The 17,171-nt window shown below is 46.7% G+C and overlaps 2 protein-coding genes across 3 annotated transcripts; one reads left to right on the top strand and one right to left on the bottom strand.

Annotated features, from left to right (window-relative positions):
* Nucleotides 1-86: 86 nt before the first annotated feature.
* On the top strand, nucleotides 87-6,142 carry LOC120671328 (protein TPX2-like). 2 transcript variants are annotated; one of them, XM_039951631.1, is made up of 15 exons: nucleotides 87-489; nucleotides 1,572-1,709; nucleotides 1,858-2,014; nucleotides 2,479-2,587; nucleotides 3,204-3,254; nucleotides 3,566-3,687; nucleotides 3,787-3,862; nucleotides 4,410-4,516; nucleotides 4,806-4,875; nucleotides 4,989-5,054; nucleotides 5,164-5,226; nucleotides 5,301-5,381; nucleotides 5,473-5,516; nucleotides 5,618-5,704; nucleotides 5,785-6,142. In XM_039951631.1, the coding sequence occupies exons 1-13, from the start codon at nucleotides 204-206 to the stop codon at nucleotides 5,509-5,511; spliced, it is 1,365 nt and encodes a 454-aa protein (XP_039807565.1). In that variant the 5' UTR covers nucleotides 87-203; the 3' UTR covers nucleotides 5,512-5,516; nucleotides 5,618-5,704; nucleotides 5,785-6,142. The 2 variants fall into 2 exon arrangements, with proteins under 2 accessions (XP_039807565.1, XP_039807564.1); XM_039951630.1 differs by having other exon boundaries at nucleotides 4,407-4,516.
* A 1,989-nt stretch (nucleotides 6,143-8,131) lies between these two features.
* LOC120669946 (LRR receptor-like serine/threonine-protein kinase SIK1) lies at nucleotides 8,132-15,306 on the bottom strand. Its single transcript, XM_039949869.1, has 26 exons — nucleotides 14,739-15,306; nucleotides 14,261-14,332; nucleotides 13,679-13,750; nucleotides 13,508-13,579; nucleotides 13,156-13,227; nucleotides 12,881-12,952; nucleotides 12,728-12,799; nucleotides 12,572-12,643; nucleotides 12,420-12,488; nucleotides 12,187-12,258; nucleotides 12,027-12,098; nucleotides 11,872-11,943; nucleotides 11,720-11,791; nucleotides 11,564-11,635; nucleotides 11,407-11,478; nucleotides 11,215-11,286; nucleotides 11,027-11,098; nucleotides 10,873-10,944; nucleotides 10,723-10,794; nucleotides 10,567-10,638; nucleotides 10,413-10,484; nucleotides 10,253-10,323; nucleotides 10,029-10,160; nucleotides 9,590-9,928; nucleotides 9,120-9,490; nucleotides 8,132-8,950 (listed from the first exon to the last, which is right to left on the bottom strand). Exons 1-26 carry the CDS (start codon nucleotides 14,963-14,965, stop codon nucleotides 8,588-8,590), a joined length of 2,940 nt encoding a protein of 979 aa, XP_039805803.1. The 5' UTR covers nucleotides 14,966-15,306; the 3' UTR covers nucleotides 8,132-8,587.
* Between the last annotated feature and the right edge of the window lie 1,865 nt (nucleotides 15,307-17,171).

Here is a 17,171-nt window from a genome sequence, read left to right as displayed (position 1 = left end):
CCGGGAACCACAGGGACCCATACGCAAATGTCCGCTCCGGGTCAAATCCGGCACTCGCCCAGCCCCCTTCCCGTGCCGACCCCGCATTTCAAATTTCTCAGCTTTCCCTTCCCCTCCGCACCGCCGCTTGTCCGGCCACCGCCGTCAGACGCCTCGCCGCCGCAGCCGCCCGGGGCGCGGACCCTGGTCAAGCGCGCGGCGGAATGGACAGCGACGACGAGGAGATGTGCGACGCCTCCTCCTCCTACGGCCCCGCCTCGCCTGGCGGCGGCGCGGGCGAGGGGGAATTCGAGGAGGCGGCGGGGGATGCGGAATACGGCGCGGGCGTGGACGACGGGGTGATGGTGATGGAGGTGGTGTGGTTCCAGGTGGACCTGGACTACGAGTTCGACGCGCCCCGGTGGTTCGACCTCGCCCAGGAGGAGCCGCCGCCGGAGGCCGCCGCGGCGCAGGCGTGGTTCGCCTCCGCCCCCAGCTACCCGCCCTCACGTGCGTGCCCCCCCTCGCTTCGAAATTTCTAGCTTCGTGTTCCGCGGAAGCTGCAGAGGTTCCGTCGATCGAGTTCGGGTTCGAAATGTGATGCTCCGGCGTTCCTCCTGCGATGTGTGTTTCGGAAGGTTCGCTGGCGGAATCTGACGGATTTAGGAAGTGTCCATTTCATGAGATTTTTGTCGTTCCTTCCTTCCTATTATTAGTGCGCAGTACGCATGTTTAATGATCGGAGATAGTTTCGGAGTTTGTGGTGTCTTGCGGTGTTAAACGGGCAGGCGCCATATGATCCTTCGAGCATTTCGGGGTTTTTTGGTGCAATGGTGAATATCTCCCCATTTTCAGTCCTTTGCCCTTAGCAAACTCGCCACAAGTTGAGGGTTTAGTCAGTGGTTTTTTTTAATAAAACGGGTTTTGTCAGTGTTGAGCTATACGCCTGTGATGGTCAAATGGCACCCATCTGTGATTAGTATCCACGACTAAACTGTTTGCGTGGAGGTCGCCAATCTCTAGTTGTTAAACTGGTTTACGCATGTATAGCTTGATTGCCTAATTATTACCTGACACATGGAGAAAAAACCAAAGGAGTGAATGCGTGTATGCGAATGCCAGAAAACAGGATCATCCGTTCTCACCATTTCATCTTTGATTTCATGAGGAAGCTAATGCTCTTCTTTGCAACTACTATCTGGTTGAGAATTTTGTTGCTAGTGAATATTGGCAAAGCTCTTTAGGTATCAAGAGGTAAAAGTAATATAAGTGATGGGCCATTATGGGCTTTTACATAGTTTGATGAGTATATCTCCTTCACTTGTCAGTAGTACTGTCAGATGAGTAGAGCAAGAGGTGCATACATCTTATAAACAGGAGTAATTTTGAGTAAGTAATTAAGCACTGATGTTAAATGTAAGCTCCTGGAAAATTGCAGTCCTGATTGTTGATTCATCCACTGTACAGAAAATTTCCGCGTGCTACTTTATTTTGCTTTGTGATCATTAAATTTTATGTTTATTCTTTGCAGTTGTTACTGGTATTTAGTGCCGAGTAAATATCATTAACCTTTCATCTTTTTATTTCTTCAGCCTTAATTGCTAAGATGTTAGCTGAAGATCTTGGATTGCCAGCCATTAGAAGCATTACAGATACAGATGCTGTGCATTGTTCTACAGCTTCTTATGAATGTTCTGGTGGTGCTGAACAAAAAATCCATCGGGTTCAAGGTCTTGAGAAATCAAAATATTCGAGTTTCCTGAAGTTCACTATTTCATTTCTAAACTGTTGACTTGTTACAAGATTCAGATATCATCTATATTTGTGTTTAACTAAATATGTGGCTGAATCAATGCTTGTGTTTTTCCCACAAAATAGGACGGAAACCATGCCATGGCGCATCAGAAAATGAACACCGACCTGGCTATCGAACAACCATGAAGGGCACTCCCCTGAAAGGCTCCACACTAATGAAACCTACAGCCAGCCAATTAGCCAGGCAAAACAGACAAGTGGAACCGAAGAATGTGATGCAGTAAGTACGCATAAAACTAACCTACTTTGTGAACTTTATGTGGGTCTGGCTATAAAAGAATTTGAAACTGCATTTTCTTGGTTGATTCTCTGAGCCACCTTTCTAACTGAAATCCTCAAATTTATTTCACCACACTTGCCGGTTTGTTCATTTAGATTGATCATTCTTGAGATATCTAGATTTTCAACACTGGGCATAACAGTTTATGCCAAATTATTGGTTTCAATATTTTATAATCACAAGCATTTCTGCCCCATCACATTATTTTTCACATTTTCTCTCTTCATTTTCTTTTCACGGTATCCCCAAATGGCGAATTATCTGTTATTATTACCCTCTATTTAATTAGTTTTCAACAGATTCAAATGTGTGTCATCTTTCTTTTTTTTTTAAAAAAAAACTAAAAGAAGATTTTTAATTCATTTTACAAACACCATCTGTATCTCAATTTCGTTTGTTTTCAGGAGTAAAAAGCCAGTGGGAGTTAGAAGTGAGAGAAGTACCATAAGCTCAAATGATTGCACTTACCAATCAGCTAAAAGACAGAGATTAGAGAATGGACATCTCAACAAGGTATGGTACAGTTTCCAAGCAGAGACGCGAGGTTTGCCAAATTTTGATGTTCTTTTTTTCCCCTGTAGAATGAACTTATTTTACAATGTTCATAGTGACTTTTTTTTCTTAAGTAACAATTGCAGCTCCTATTGCACTTATGGTGGCAAATATAAAGGCTAGTGAACATTCAAACATTTCCTCTGCCAAGTGCACTGTTATTCATTTGCATGCCTTGATTCTTGGTCACTATGCAACAATGTTCTGGGTGCTTCATATAAGAATATGCTCATTCTTTCTCTAGCTTGAAGGGATATCCTAGTTTTCTTACCATAGAAACTAAAATTTATGCTCCATGCTAGTTTGGATGAACTTTCTTCTGTTGGTCACTAGAAGTACCAAGAGTCTTCAGAAGTTAGCAATAAGCAATAAGTTATACTTTTGGAAGGGAAAAAAAAATCATCTTGACGTGAACTAAAGTTCTTTGATACATTTAATTAGATCTAAATACTCAGCGCATGTTTTTGATATTTAATTGTCATCTTGAGTTGTTTGTGAGCCTAAACGTGCAAATCGGTAGTATTTTATCGGATAACTTTGTTTCTTGCTCTTTACTGAAGCTTTGCTTGTGGTACAGGCTGCCGCTGATACCAACCAGCATGAGTTTATTCATAAAAATCATGAAAAGGTAAAAAAGCATTCTAAAACCATCTGCCCTAATTGATTGTAAATGGATATTTTATGCTTGTATCATCCATGCATCCTTTATTTCCTGGATTGTCTTTCAGATGTTGTACTGTTCCAGTTTCCTGAGGCTACTTAGTAGGAGTATATTGCTTTTTTTTAATAGAACACACACTTGCTACATTTGCACCTAGTTTCTGTTAGACCTTGTCTTAAACTACAAATATTAATATTATGCTACAAAACATGGCCATTCTATTAGCTCTCCGGTTCTCCATAAATTTGATTGTCGACAATTTCTTATGGACACTGCAGAATGTTATGAATCGTAACATGGATCGTCCCACTGGTCCAACCAAATTAAAGATTACAATTCCTAGAGAACCTGAGTTAGCCACAAAGCTAAGAGCTGAGAGGTCAAGGGTTCTAAGATCAGTGTAAGTCATTTTCACTTGATGTCATGTTTTGATTCCTGAATATAAGGTACCTCAACTATGGTAGTTTCAGTTTTCACACCTTTGCCTGAAAAATTTCAGGCCAACTAATTCAAAGCAGTTAAAGCAACAGGCGGCACCATCTGCTTCCACAGCACAAGTGCCCTCAACTAGAAAGGTGGGAACATCATGCACTTCTTAATCCTTGAAGTGGTTATGAATTAAATCTAAATTTGAACCCGATTCTTGAAATATAATTCTAAATTCATGGTATTGCCACGTTAGCTTGAAATAGTGAGCACATTGGCTCCCAGGAACATATGCTTAGAAATATGCTTCTCAGTAGCATGATCTGTGTAAAACTCTTAATCTAACATCGAATGTGTGATTTTGTTAATGCTAACTTCAAAGAAATGAAGGATTGATGATTGATAATGATCTGAAGAGAGCCAAGTTCAGGGATACCATACATTCATAAACAACTGACTCACTACCTGACTCACTACCTGACTTACTACCTGACTTAGCTTTGCCTTCTGTTAAATCCTTGTTGGTTTGCTCCTGTTTTCTCCCTTAGTATTTGTTTAGGTGTGCTTTGTTAGAGAACATGCACTTTCAGTACTTTCAAAATTATTGAATTTTCAATATAGTTATTACTCTCTTTCTTGTACGGTTGCGTACTTTGCTTCTGGTCATTTTGAAGTTTGAACACTGTTCTGTAGCAGGCAGTTCAACCACTTCGGGCTACTGGTCATCAGCGTGCAAGTAGACAACATGACAATGTTGTATCAAATGTGCCAGCATGTACATCCAATCATGCAAGGCATAACAAGTATGTCTTTTTCATATCTATTTTTTATTCCAGCAGACTACCCAAATTCTACTCCCATCTTACTTCTATAGATGTTCGAATCACCAAATCTATTGACTGCGTTTGTCAATATATGATTTGATCTGGCATAAGAGGTGATATACAAGATTCCTTTTGTGATCGCTCTATGGAGCACCTATGGTTTTACCAAAACATGTGTAATTTGGCATGAAGTAATAAGATGCTTTTCTGCAGCCTTTTGTCTGATAACAAACAACTTACGCATGGTTCCTGTGTTGTCTTGTGGCAGTGTTGATAAAAAGCCAGAAGGTTGCAGAGATGATCTGTTTAAATTTAAAGCCCGGCCTTTGGATAGAAAGGTAGCATGCGTTCAAAACCTTCTGTCTATTTGTGAGATTGTTTTATGAATGTTACTGCTTTGCAGTATATTCAGACAGCTGCTGGTAATCTTGTATTTTCCCTCTTGGAACAGATATTAGCAAGCAAATGTGATGTTGGTGTATTTCGATGTGCAAAAAGGAATACAACTGTGCCTAAGGTAATTTTGTAGGGACACTATTTTCCCTCAGATATTTTCTTTCTTGCCAGTGGATAATATCTCCCTAATTTTCTCAAATCATCTGCATCTTTGTGGTTCAAAAACATAGGAATTTAACTTATCGACAAGCAGGAAAGGCAACCCGGCCCCTTTGTCCGAACTATTTAACAAGGTTTGTCTGAGTACGAAACAGATGGGCCACCACTATGTTAATTACACTGACATTTGCATGAATAATGTTGGCAGCTCTCTTTAACTACGGGAGCACACCAACACCGTGGAATAGAGCATCACATCAGTGATCTGCCAAATTATATCACTACCAAGGTTGTCTCGTTGTTTCCGTTTCATTTCTTGTTTGTACTAATCTTGCATCTTGATTAAAAGCGCTCAAAGACCTCTTTTGTTCTGTTGCAAGGATTGCAAAGAGAACGTGATCGGTAACATGCAATGTTAGCTCTGGTAAATATATTGTTCATCCACTTGATTTGATAACTGTCACGTTGTTTCTCTAAAGTCTATTAATTCTTGACAGACACCCTTCCATTTGTTTCCTTTTCCAGACCCAAGTCAATCAAGAAATAGAATATACATGATTTTTCTTTTGACAATGACTAGTTCAGACTCAACATTTCTCCACCGGCACAAAGGTAAATATAATCACTCCATCTCCACCAGTTATACAGTTAAGTTACCTTGTTGACGGTGCCTCTCAATCCTCTGTATGCAGCGCTTTTCTTGGTGTTTTGGACTCTAGGACTCACAGGGGAGCTCTCGCCTCCTCTTCATTTAACAAGATGAAGCCATACATTATTTGGCATTATGGCGCACCTTGGCGACTGGCATTGGCAGCAGTATCACATTGTTTGTCATCTCAGCCTGTTAAAGAGTTGTTGCTGCCAGGCAGCCTAACGTGTTCTCTCTCAGCCCGCCCAGAGCCATAGGTAGGATGGTTTTTGTACAGCAAGATAGACCATAGCGGCATAGCTTGGTGAGGGGCGGGGTCGCCTGGTGTGTCTGCAGACTGCAGTTGCCGTACCTCCTGCGGCGACTCCAAAGTGTAATATATATTGCAGTTTCCGTGCCAAGTCTCTTCGTCGCCGTGCCTTCCATGACCTGATCTCCAAAATGCATCGTGTAGCTCAGAAATCCCCATGATCAGGCGGCAGCTTCCTGAATTTCGTTCCTGATGTGCTGACAGGAGCGGGACGAAGATTTCGTCGTTGCCTGTTGATGGTCGGGACGGCCGGATCAGGAATCTCCTGGCGCAGTCACAGCAGGAGTGAGCAGTGTTGGCGCTGGTGCCCAGGGAGCGGTCAGGCTCACGCTTAGCCTAGCCCAGCCTCCCGGGGCCCCCGAAGTGTGTGTCAACACAGTTGCTGCGATTAGCCGGCACCATGCTTCTCATTCTCAGAGCATCGTAACTCGTAATGGTCAGGGAAATGATCTGGGGCATCATCCCGAAATCCACAGGTGTAGGGGAGCAAGACACTGCTGCTTCTGTAGCTGGTGGCGGCAGGAATCTGCAGGGTCCTGGTCAAGGTTAACCTAACCGGTGGGAACCGGTCCGGTTTGACCATAGCGGTCCGGTCCGGTTACCGGTCAAACCGGTCCGGTCCGGTTCCGGTTTCGGCCGGTACCCAACCGGCCAAAATTCAAATTTTAAATTTGAATTCAAAAAATGAAAAATTCCCAAAAATACTTCAAGGTGTGATGAATCTAATGGTGTCAAATTTTCTCAAAAATTCATTCATTTAGTATAGTTTGTGGGAATTTAAAGTTAAATCAAAAAAGAAAAAGAAAAAAAATGGGCCGGCCCATGAAGGCCCACCGATCAAACCGGTCAAACCGGCCGGTAAACCGGTTGCACGGGAGCTTTTGAATTTCAAACCGGTCAAACCGACCGGTAAACCGGTAAAACCGGCCGGTAAACCGGTCGGAACCGGTTGCATGGGAGTTTTTGAATTTATTTGAATTTGGATTTGAATTCAACCGGTTTCCACCGATTACCGGCCTAACCGGTCCGGTAAACCGGTACCGGAGGGCGGCGGTTAGGCCGGTCCGGTCGGTTTTTAAAACCCTGGTCCTGGTCACCCTCGTTCACAGTTGCAATGAGCAGGGCTTGGTGGCTCAGCTCAGGGATCAGTCACTGGTCAAGCGCGTGCACTCGCCGGCGTTGGGGGGACCCCGGAGATCGACGAGACCGCCGCGCGAGATCCCACATCGGTCTGTCGCATCACGGCCGATCCGAATAAAGCGCGGCACCAGCCACCTGCTGCTCCCCCGGCCTCTCCCACGTCGCGTCGGCGCTGTCGCCGTGGACCCGTCCGGCTGGCAGTTTGCGCGACGCCGGTCGCCGGCGGCTGCAATATTCCTCAGACCGCAGCCGCCGCCTCACGGGCGGCGTTGTGGGGGCCTTGTCGAGTTGTCGTCGCAGGTGGGGTCACCGGCGGGAGCGACCGGCGCCAGGACGCGCCAGTGGCGTCCACCGATGCGTCACGCACGGCGCGCGCCTTGTCAGCTACAGGCTACAGCACACGGCAACCGGCAACGCCTGCTGCTAACAGAAGGCTTCCATGCTCCGGCCCAGAGGCTGCTCGCCGGCAGGCCGCATGGCCGGGTCAAATCGGAGAAGGGGAGCCGAGGGGACGGTTGCTCGCAGAACTGCCAATGACTACCAGACGAGACAGAGCCCGACGACCAGCCACGGAATGGCCCGGCCTGTGCGCAACAGCCAAGGGTTTTGGCACGATCCTGTCTTGTCTCTTACCTGTTGAGTGCTACGCTAACACACAGAGCACGGTGGTGTTCCATTCCAGAGCAAAAAGGTCAGCAACAGCACAAGCACAGAAAATCGAACAAGTTACGGCGAACACGTTCACCCTTTCGATGCAAAGGCTTCATTCACTGCGAAGATGTGCTCACGAGCTGCATGATTCAGCTGTAAGAGTTGCCAGTTTCTCGCTCATGTACCTGACGAACAAGCAGGACACTTGAGCAGAGCCAAACAGGCGTAAATTCAGTTACAGCCATATACCAGAGAGGCACCAAGACGTAGGACACCAGGCACAGCAGCGAGAGAGAGGCAGAGCAACTCATAAATACCAGTCAAAAAAAAAGGTGATGCATTTCATTTACAACAGCCCGGCCTGTTCAATGCCGGGCGCATGGTTCAATTCAATGCCTTCTCCAGGATCCAAGAAACTCCATGTCCTAGCTCTGAATCGCAAGCGCATGAATGCTTCAGATTCATGGCGCTCACGGGACACCTCTGACAGATCCATCCACCCCACTCGTGTCGTGATTACACCAAGAACTGCCACAGCAATCCCCATCCTGCCCCCACATCATCTTCTTCCATTTGGACGCTCCTGAACCGAACATCAAGAGGAACAATGGACACCATCTACTGCGAATCCTACACCTATTTCCTGCACTGTGCTACTATGGTTTTACTACCTTCTTACTTGGATCTCTACTTGAGAGAAAAAAAATTTGGGGCCCTAGAGTTAGAGAGACGGAGCAAAGGGGAATCATGACATTGTGTGCTTGGATATGACCTCGCCGAACCGCACGAACCACTGCTCGTCGGAGGAGCTGTTGTCGCCGATGTCGTCGGACACGTCGTGCTTCATGTCGGCCGTGGTCGTCGCCAGGAAGCGGGTGTAGTCGCCGGCCGCCCCCTTGGTCGTGGGAGGCTTCACGGCGGGTGCCGGCAGGAGGGAGAGCAGCACCCTCGCGACCTCGTGCATGGTCGGACGGTCGGCGGGGTGCCGCTTGGTGCACAGCAGGGCGAGCTGGAAGGCCTTCCGGACCAGGTTCATGTCCGTGCACGTCACCGACACCTCCGAGTCCACAGCCTCCATCACCGTGTTGTCATCAGCCTTTGAGAGTATCTGCACGTGCAAGGAACATCCATCACTCACGCAGAGCATTCCAAGGAATCAAAATACTGATAAATATTAATGCATCACATTCTTCACATTGTTCAGTACTGACTAGCATGGAGCAATTAAAGAAGGATCTGGTAAAGGAAATAAGGAATTCAGCATGGTGATGACTTACCAATTGATGCAAGTTGGATTCATTGTCGACGGCCTTTTTCCCGGTGAGCAGCTCCAGAAGGACAATGCCAAAGCTGTAGACATCAGATTTCTCATTGAGCCTTGACGTCCGGGCATACTCTGGATCAATGTAGCCGATGGTTCCCAACACGTAGGTAGAGGCATGGGACTTGGCAGCCGGAACACATTTGGCAATGCCGAAATCAGAGAGGTGCGCTTCAAAGTTCTCATCGAGCAGGATGTTTGAGGACTTGACATCCCTGTGGACTATGCGAGGGTTGCAGTCATGGTGAAGGTAGGCCAGTCCTTGCGCAGCACCCACTGCGATCTTCAGCCTTGTGTCCCAATCAAGCTTCACCTTCTTTGATGGACCTGAAAGCAAGCAAGTATTACCACAGATATGTTTAATGAGGAATCTGTAAAAGAATGAAAGGAAGGAAAAAACACGAATAAAAGCTCAGAAATCCTAACCATGAAGAAGGTCCCACAGGGAACCATTTTCCATGTAATCATAGAAGAGCAAGTTTCCATGAGGAGAGAGTGAGAAGCCATGAAGGCTGACGAGATTCCTGTGTCGGATGCTACCAATCGTCTCCAGTTCTGTCTCAAATTCACGGAGGCTATGGTTATACTGACTGTAGAGCCGTTTGACAGCAATGGCCTTGCTGCTCTTGAGATCGCATTTGTACACAGTACTTGATGCACCATAACCAATGATGTATTTCTCACTAAAATTCTCAGTCAACCTCAAAATTTCTTCATAGGTATGGGAAGCCATGTCCATTTGAAGGACTACTAGCTTTGGTGGTCCTGAAACATGATCAAGAAAAGTAATCGATGAGTATCAACATGTTAGGGCATGGCTCTGGAATATATTGCAATGCAAGGGGTGAGTGACATATGCACAAACCTTGCACTGGCTTGTCAGATCCTTTCTCAGGTGGAAGTGGCTTATTTGTTTTGTATATTGCCAGCAGCATAATGCAGAGTAATATGATGAAGCCTAGAATAATGCAAGCAACTGCTGTCCGAGAAATATTAACTGTAGTTCATAAAAGCATGAGTTAGAACTTAGAAGCAAATGGAGAACAGGAGAATTGGCTGCTGAGTACTAGCTCAGGACTTATTTGGTACCTTTTGTTCCATGAGAATGTCCACAGATGGAGTCTTGGCAGTACACGTGAAGCATAGGATTACCCACGAAGCTGCACTTAGATATTTGGTTCCTATCATAAACTATAATCCAATAAAAGGAAATGGATACCAAAGACTGGACATGGAGCCATTTGTTTACCTATCCAGTGGGAATTTTGAGAAATTCTTTGCCGATGGGACGTGTCCAGAAAAGTTGTTGTATGACAAATTCCTGAAATGAAAATAACACACGATTTAACGCTGGAGAAATCATTAACAATGCTGTTAGGACAAAGTTAGCACAGAAAATATACAAGGTAATTAAGCTGAAGCAGTTAGCCAGCTGAGCAGGGATCTCCCCAACCAAATTGTTGTTGCTAAGAATCCTGTGTAAGAAAACCACAGATCAGTAAAGTTCTAACGTGGCATGCAGTAGAAATCAAAATAATAGTGCCATGAGGAGGACTCACAAGCTATCAAGGTTTTGCAACTGCCCAAGTTCTTCAGGGAGATAACCAGACAAGTTGTTGCTGGATATGTCGCTGCACATAAAGAATAGTTGAGATGAATCAATATTATTGCCTGATTACTAGAACATATCACTAAGGGAGTTCACTTACATTACTTGAACACTTCTCAAGTTTCCAAATTCAGAAGGCACAGATCCAATAAGATGGTTTTTACTCAAATTCCTGCATGAACACTTGTTGACATCAGGCAATAATGCACATAGAAAAGACAACAAGAATTCTGAAAGGTTGGTTCTTAACATACAATTGAAGAAGATGCTCGAGATCACCAATAGTGGGAGGAACTGGTCCAGAGAATTCATTGTAGGAAAGATCCCTGTGCCAAAATGGAGGAAAAAAGTAGATATCAAAATGAAGTGGCTGCGATGTAACACACAATTCAGAGAATTCATAGGACTAGGTAACAAATAAATAGGCAAAGGTTCTCCTTACAGTGTGTCCAAGTTGACTATGTGACCAAGTTCAGAAGGAATCTGGCCTTTGAAATTGTTTGAAGAAAGGTTCCTATGATATTTTTAAAATAAAATTAACTACATATCAGAGTAGTAAAACAATAAAATGAAATAATAATGTGCTCTCAATGGCAACAGTTGTAAGCAAGCTGCTGCACGTGCAACTACTCACAAGTATGTCAAGCTCTCCAACTTCTGGAAACCACCAGGGATAGAGCCATTCAGTCTATTGCCATACACATTGCTGAGAACAAAATAAAACGATTAGGCATGAGAAACACATAATTGTTCTATTGAAACTTGTGATAAATGCATGCTTACAAACTTACAATTTGTTCAGTGCACTGCAAGAACTGATGTTTGCAGGAATATGACCCTCAAGATTGTTGTTGGCAAGATTTCTAAAGAATTATACAACTTATCAGAAAATGCAGAGATCAAAATGAACATTAATTTGTATACTTGAATATGGGATAGGTTCTTACAATTCAAATAATTCTGTGAGCTTGCCAAGCTCAGCTGGAATGGTGCCTTCTAGTTCATTATCATTCAGCTGCCTGGATGGAAGTAATGTTGAACTTCATTAAGATCACACATAAACATAAATGCAGAACTGTTAAGATAATGTTGAACTTACAAGTAGCTAAGTTTACTCATGTTCCCCAGTTCTGGTGGTATGTGTCCAGTAAGTTTGTTGCCATGTAAATAACTAAAAAAGAATGGTTGTACAAACCATTAATAAAAGAAAACGAAGATAGTTCGGGAAAGAAGAGTATAGTTGATGATACTAACAGTTTGCCAGTGTATGATAGGTTGCCAAGTATAGGAGGAATCGGCCCTACCAGTTCATTCTCACTCAGGTCTCTGAGAAACAAATTCGGAAAACTGTTAATGAACAAGTAAAGAAACGAGTAATGGTGGACTGAAGTGTTGTATTACACATTTTACTCACAGGACAGCAAGAGCCTGCATGAGGCCAATCACTTCTGGAATTCTCCCAGTCAGTCTATTTCCTTGAAGTGACCTGTAAAAAAAGCAAGGATTAAACTGAAGGCCTGCATGCGAGCACTTGTGCATGGGGACATAAGTCAGCTGAAGAACTACCTAAATGAAAGAAAACACAGCACTGCAAGATTATGAAAAAGGTAAAAATATTGAAGATTTGAAGAAATCAGGATGACGTACAGTGTGGCTACTTGAAGGTATCCTATGTTGTAAGGTATTTCTCCAGAGATTTGATTGTATGAAATATCCCTGCATGCCAAATTTGGAAAGAAAATTAGGTTCCTAAACCAAGGAGAACCAAAACACCAACACAGTCGTCAGTGCCAACATACAGAATCTCAAAGCTAGTGCAGTTCCCTATGCCCTCTGGAATGGTTCCTGTGAGATTGTTCCCCCTTACATCACTGCATATATGGAAGACAACCAATGTCAACAAGACCAAACTGTACATATGCAGACCATACAATGGAGCAGGGGAGTTAACTTACAAGTACCACAGGCCAGTCAGTTGGCACATATCAGTTGACAAAGTTCCAGTCAGTGAATTACCCCTCAAGCCTCTGAGGATCAAGAGAACAGAAATGTTACCATCCGAAAACATATTCTACAGTACGCAAAACAAAGTGTTGTAGAGTTCTTACAGGTACTGCAGTACTTCATTCCAGTAGATGAGCCTTGGGATGTCACCGGTAAGTTTGTTCTGAGCTAGATCCCTGTTCCAAAGGAACAAATGAACATTTCATTACCAAGGCAACATAAGTGACAAAAAAGCATCACAAAAGGAAATTCCTTTGGTATGCACAATAAAGCACAAAAGGTAGGTGAAACAAACAGAACAAAAAAAATCACCCAATGTGTCCAACAATCATAAAATAAGTAAAGAGTAACGGATAGAGAAAGGTCCTAGGAAGCTTACAGGGTCTTGAGATTTGGAATCTGGGACAGCGTGGAAGGGATGGGTCCCGTGAGTTGGTTGTTCTTCAAAATCCTGCATCAAGAAAGGAGAAGAAAATGTCACAAAACCAGCAATCCAAAAGCAGTAAAAAGAGTAGGTAGCAATACATAAACCATAAAACAAACAAATTTCATGAACCACAACAAATGTCTGTATCACACAAGATAATCATGAACGCAGCATGTGCAACTGCCTCCCATTTTCTACTGCAACCACTTAGTTACCCCAAATATAAGTGCAAAAGTTACCATGTCTCAAAAGTCATAGCTCTTGCTAAAAAGGCAGTAAGGAAACAGGAATGGAGTGTGCTTACAGGTCCTCAAGCTGCTTGAGCTTGGAGATGGAGAAGGGGATGTCTCCATACAGCAAGTTCCCAGACAAATCCCTGCAGAGACAAGAAAAAACAGAGACCAATTAAAAAAATGCTAATCTACAGCAAAAAGGTAGTAACATAATAAAAGAAGACTTGGATTTAGGGGCGTACAGATATTTTAAGGAGACACAATCCCCAATCTCATCTGGGATTTGGCCTGTGAGCTTGTTCAGCTTGAGATCACTGCACGAGCAAATCATTAGCACAAAAATAAACTAATCAGCAAGCAAATCTAGGATGTGTCGGCCTAAAGCAAATAAAATACTAAAGAACCGTGTCACATCATGGCACGATGGGTTTTGCAAAAAAATTTTGCGATGGAATCTTGCTAATTTGAAGTACTAAATGAAGTCTATTTACAAAACTTTTTGCACAGATGTGTCGTAAATCGCGAGACGAATCTAATGATGCTAATTAATCTATGATCAATTCATAATTAGCGGATGGTTACTGTAGCATCACTGTTGCAATCATGGATTAAATAGGCTCATTACATTCGTCTCGCGATTTACAGCCCATCCATGTAAAAAGTTTTGTAAATAGACTTCATTTAATACTCCATGCATGTGTCGAAATATTTGATATGATGTTTTTTTTTTTGCGTTTACAGGTTTAGGGGTGGGAACTAAACAGTGACTAAGTGGATGCTAAGGAGGGGAAACTGTACGGTCCTCCTCCGAGTCATCAACTTACACGAACTGTAGGCTCTTGAGCTCCCCTATAGCCGGCGAGATCTCCCCTCCTAGGTTTAGATTTGACAGGTTCCTGTTTTTTTCACAGAAAACAATCTCATCAGAAGATTCTTATCATTTTCAGCAAACATATAAAAAACGACCCTTCATTTTTCCCGCAAGAAAATGTGCAATATATATGAACACAGGCTCCATATAAAAAAAATCAAACTTTGTTTCTCTCAGGTACGCTACGGCACAGAATGTTTCAAGAACAAAGCTTGAGTGGCCAAAACATGCTGCAATGCCCAAAAAATAGACAAACATTCCAGCGAGTGTTTGCTCCTGATCGAACCGCAAGAAAGACACGCAAGCAACCCACACGGAGCACCAAACACAGGAAGCACGGCAGGACCGCAAAAGATTTTGGAGAGCGCCGCCACGCAGCCGCGAGAAACGAGACAACACAAGGAGGAGGGGAGATCGGAGAGTGTACGCACAGGCCGACGACGGCGAAGGAGGCGCTGTCGCAGGCGACCCCGCGCCAGGCGCAGTGGTCGCGGCCGCCGTCCCAGTCCACGAGCGCGTTGGCCGCGTTCCCGAACCCGGCCTTCACCGCCATCAGCGCCCGCCCGTCCCCTCCCCCTCCTCCTCCGGCCTCAACCGCCGCCGCCGCCGCAAGAACCAGCACCGCCGCCGCCGCCGACCACCGCGGCAGCAGCGCCATCCCGTCCCGCGCGAGTCCGCAAGAGGGAACCTTCCGAAGCCTTGTCCCTCCCAGGCCCCAAAGGCACCACCTTTCAGGCAACAGCCAGCCGGGGCCAAGAAGTCCGGGCCACCACCGCTGCGAGCTCGTCGCCGCAGCTAGCACGGGCACCAGTGCCGCTGCCGCCGCTCCGTGTCCATGTGACGGGCAGGAGCGAGGGAAGGGAGGAGGAGTAGGAGTGCGACGGGGTCTGCGTGCGATGCGTTTTTGTGGTGGTGCTGGCGATTGCGACGTGACTGTGGTTGCTTTCGGGGGGGAAGCCGCTGCTGCTGCACTGCGCGCAGTGAGAGAGAGGGAGAGATCAGAGCGAGAGCGTGGTAGGGTGGTGGTAGGAGAGAGAGAGAGAGAAGGGGGTGTTAAGGCTGACGGTCCCGGGTCCACCGAGCCAGAGACTGGGCCCGTCGCAGAGGGGATACCGGATACGTGTAGCCCGTAGGGGCCCGTGGGCCTCCTGTTTTCAAACTCCTCCGCCCCGCTTGGCACGTTGCGGCTGCCAGGCTGTACTGTCAATGACAAATGGGTCCGCCATACGCGGGACCACCTGTCTGTGGGAGAAGCGGCGGCTTGCCGTCCTCGGCTGGGGGTTCCGGGTCCACTTGTCGGCGAAAGTGGGTGAGGGGCAATGGAAGCGAGCTCGCGCGCGTAAAAGGAGAGGCGCCCGCCAGTCGGTAACCGGGAGGGATGGAGGCGGGATCGTCTCCGCGGGGGAACCCTGTGGCCTCCCGTGTGGCTCTGCATCGTGGGCCATCCTGCACTGCGGCCTTTTGTACGTGCAGGGATTGTACTGTACCGAGCTGGGCTGGATCACGCCGGGGCTGTGACTGCCTGCGCCTAGGGATGAAAGCGGGAACGGGAAAATCCCGTACCGACCGACACCGTATATCGTATAAACCGATCGTATTCCGTTTTTGTAGGAAAAATAGGAAACGGGAAAGTTCCTGGGAAATCCGGTTAGGAACAGGAACGAAATCGGGAAGGAGGTTTTCCCGCCCAAATTCGCGGATCCCGTATAGAACCGGGAAAAATCCCGCAGGAATTCCTGTTTTTTGGGCTCCCCATCCTCCATTTTGGCCCAACGTCAAATTTTCAGCCCAGCCCACCACCACTGCCCCCCTCCCACCCCGCCCCTGCCCCCCTCCCTCCCAATCTGCTGCGCGCGGCGCGCGCCCGCGCCTGGCCGCCCCCAAAAGGCCAAAACCTAACCCTAAGCCGCACGCCCGGCCGCCCGCACCGCACCCTCCAATCCAAATCGGCCGCCGCCCGCCGCCAATCTCTCTCACCCTCTCACTCTCTGGCCGCCACATGAGCGCCGTCGCCCCTCAGATCTACGCCCCTCTCCTCAAGCTCGCTCCTCTCTCCCTCCCCCCTAAGATCTGCGCGCAGCTCCCCAAAGCAAGGCGGTGGCGTCCTGCTCCCGGCGCTCGAGTGCTCCACTGCCTGTCCTCCGGTTCAGCGTCGCTTTGTTCCTCACATGTCTCGGCACATTCAAGGTCGGTCTCCTTGCTGCCGGCCGCGGGCCGCTTGACCCGGCCTCCCCCGCGCTCCACTTCGTCCTCGCTGTAGCCCTCCACATCAAGCTCACAAGCGCCGAGGCCCGGTCTCCCAGAGCAGCGCCGGCGGTCGCCACGCAGTCCAAGGTCGAGCAGGCGGAATCAGTCTCTGCCTCACGAGTGGGCGACTTGGCGCCGCCGCCGACCGGCGAGGGCCCCAGCCCGGCAGCCCCAGGCCAGGCGCCGGCCCGTCCCCTGTCTGGCCGCCGCCGACCACCGCCCGTCCTTCCTCACCCTCAGGTCCGCCGCCGCCGCTGAGGATGTCGCGAGCAGGAGGTCCTACTGCTTCTGGTGGTGCCTCATCGGCATCCAAGCGCCGGCTCATCCTAGAGCCACAGCCACCACTGCCACCGGTGGTGGTGCACAGCGCCACTCTTCCTCCACCTTCGACAACAGGTACATGTGTATGCATGTGAAATTTGAAAGTTCTCAGTTCTTAGTTGATCCATTGATGAATGATGGATAGTTTTTTGTGGTGCTGCTGGTAGATGAGTAGAGTAGATCCTACCGCATTTGATTAGTTTAGTAACTAGAAATTTGTGGCGCGGCTTTGCCGCGCCCTTTTTGCTCTTGCCAATGTTATTACTAGTTATATGGCTTTATGCACACTAATTAGA

Source organism: Panicum virgatum, chromosome 4N (assembly GCF_016808335.1).
Source record: "Panicum virgatum strain AP13 chromosome 4N, P.virgatum_v5, whole genome shotgun sequence".
NCBI classification, from domain to species: Eukaryota; Viridiplantae; Streptophyta; class Magnoliopsida; order Poales; family Poaceae; genus Panicum; species Panicum virgatum.
This window is presented reverse-complemented; position numbering and strand designations above follow the sequence as displayed.

Coding starts and splice junctions, on each gene's coding strand:
- LOC120671328 (XM_039951630.1), top strand. CDS start 204: ATGGACAGCGACGACGAGGAGATGTGCGACGCCTCCTCCTCCTACGGC. Junction 3,688..3,786: donor TCAAGGGTTCTAAGATCAGT/GTAAGTCATTTT, acceptor GAAAAATTTCAG/GCCAACTAATTCAAAGCAGT. Junction 4,517..4,805: donor AATCATGCAAGGCATAACAA/GTATGTCTTTTT, acceptor GTCTTGTGGCAG/TGTTGATAAAAAGCCAGAAG.
- LOC120669946 (XM_039949869.1), bottom strand. CDS start 14,965: ATGGCGCTGCTGCCGCGGTGGTCGGCGGCGGCGGCGGTGCTGGTTCTT. Junction 11,792..11,871: donor ATGAGTAAACTTAGCTACTT/GTAAGTTCAACA, acceptor ACTTCCATCCAG/GCAGCTGAATGATAATGAAC. Junction 9,929..10,028: donor ATCTGACAAGCCAGTGCAAG/GTTTGTGCATAT, acceptor ATCATGTTTCAG/GACCACCAAAGCTAGTAGTC.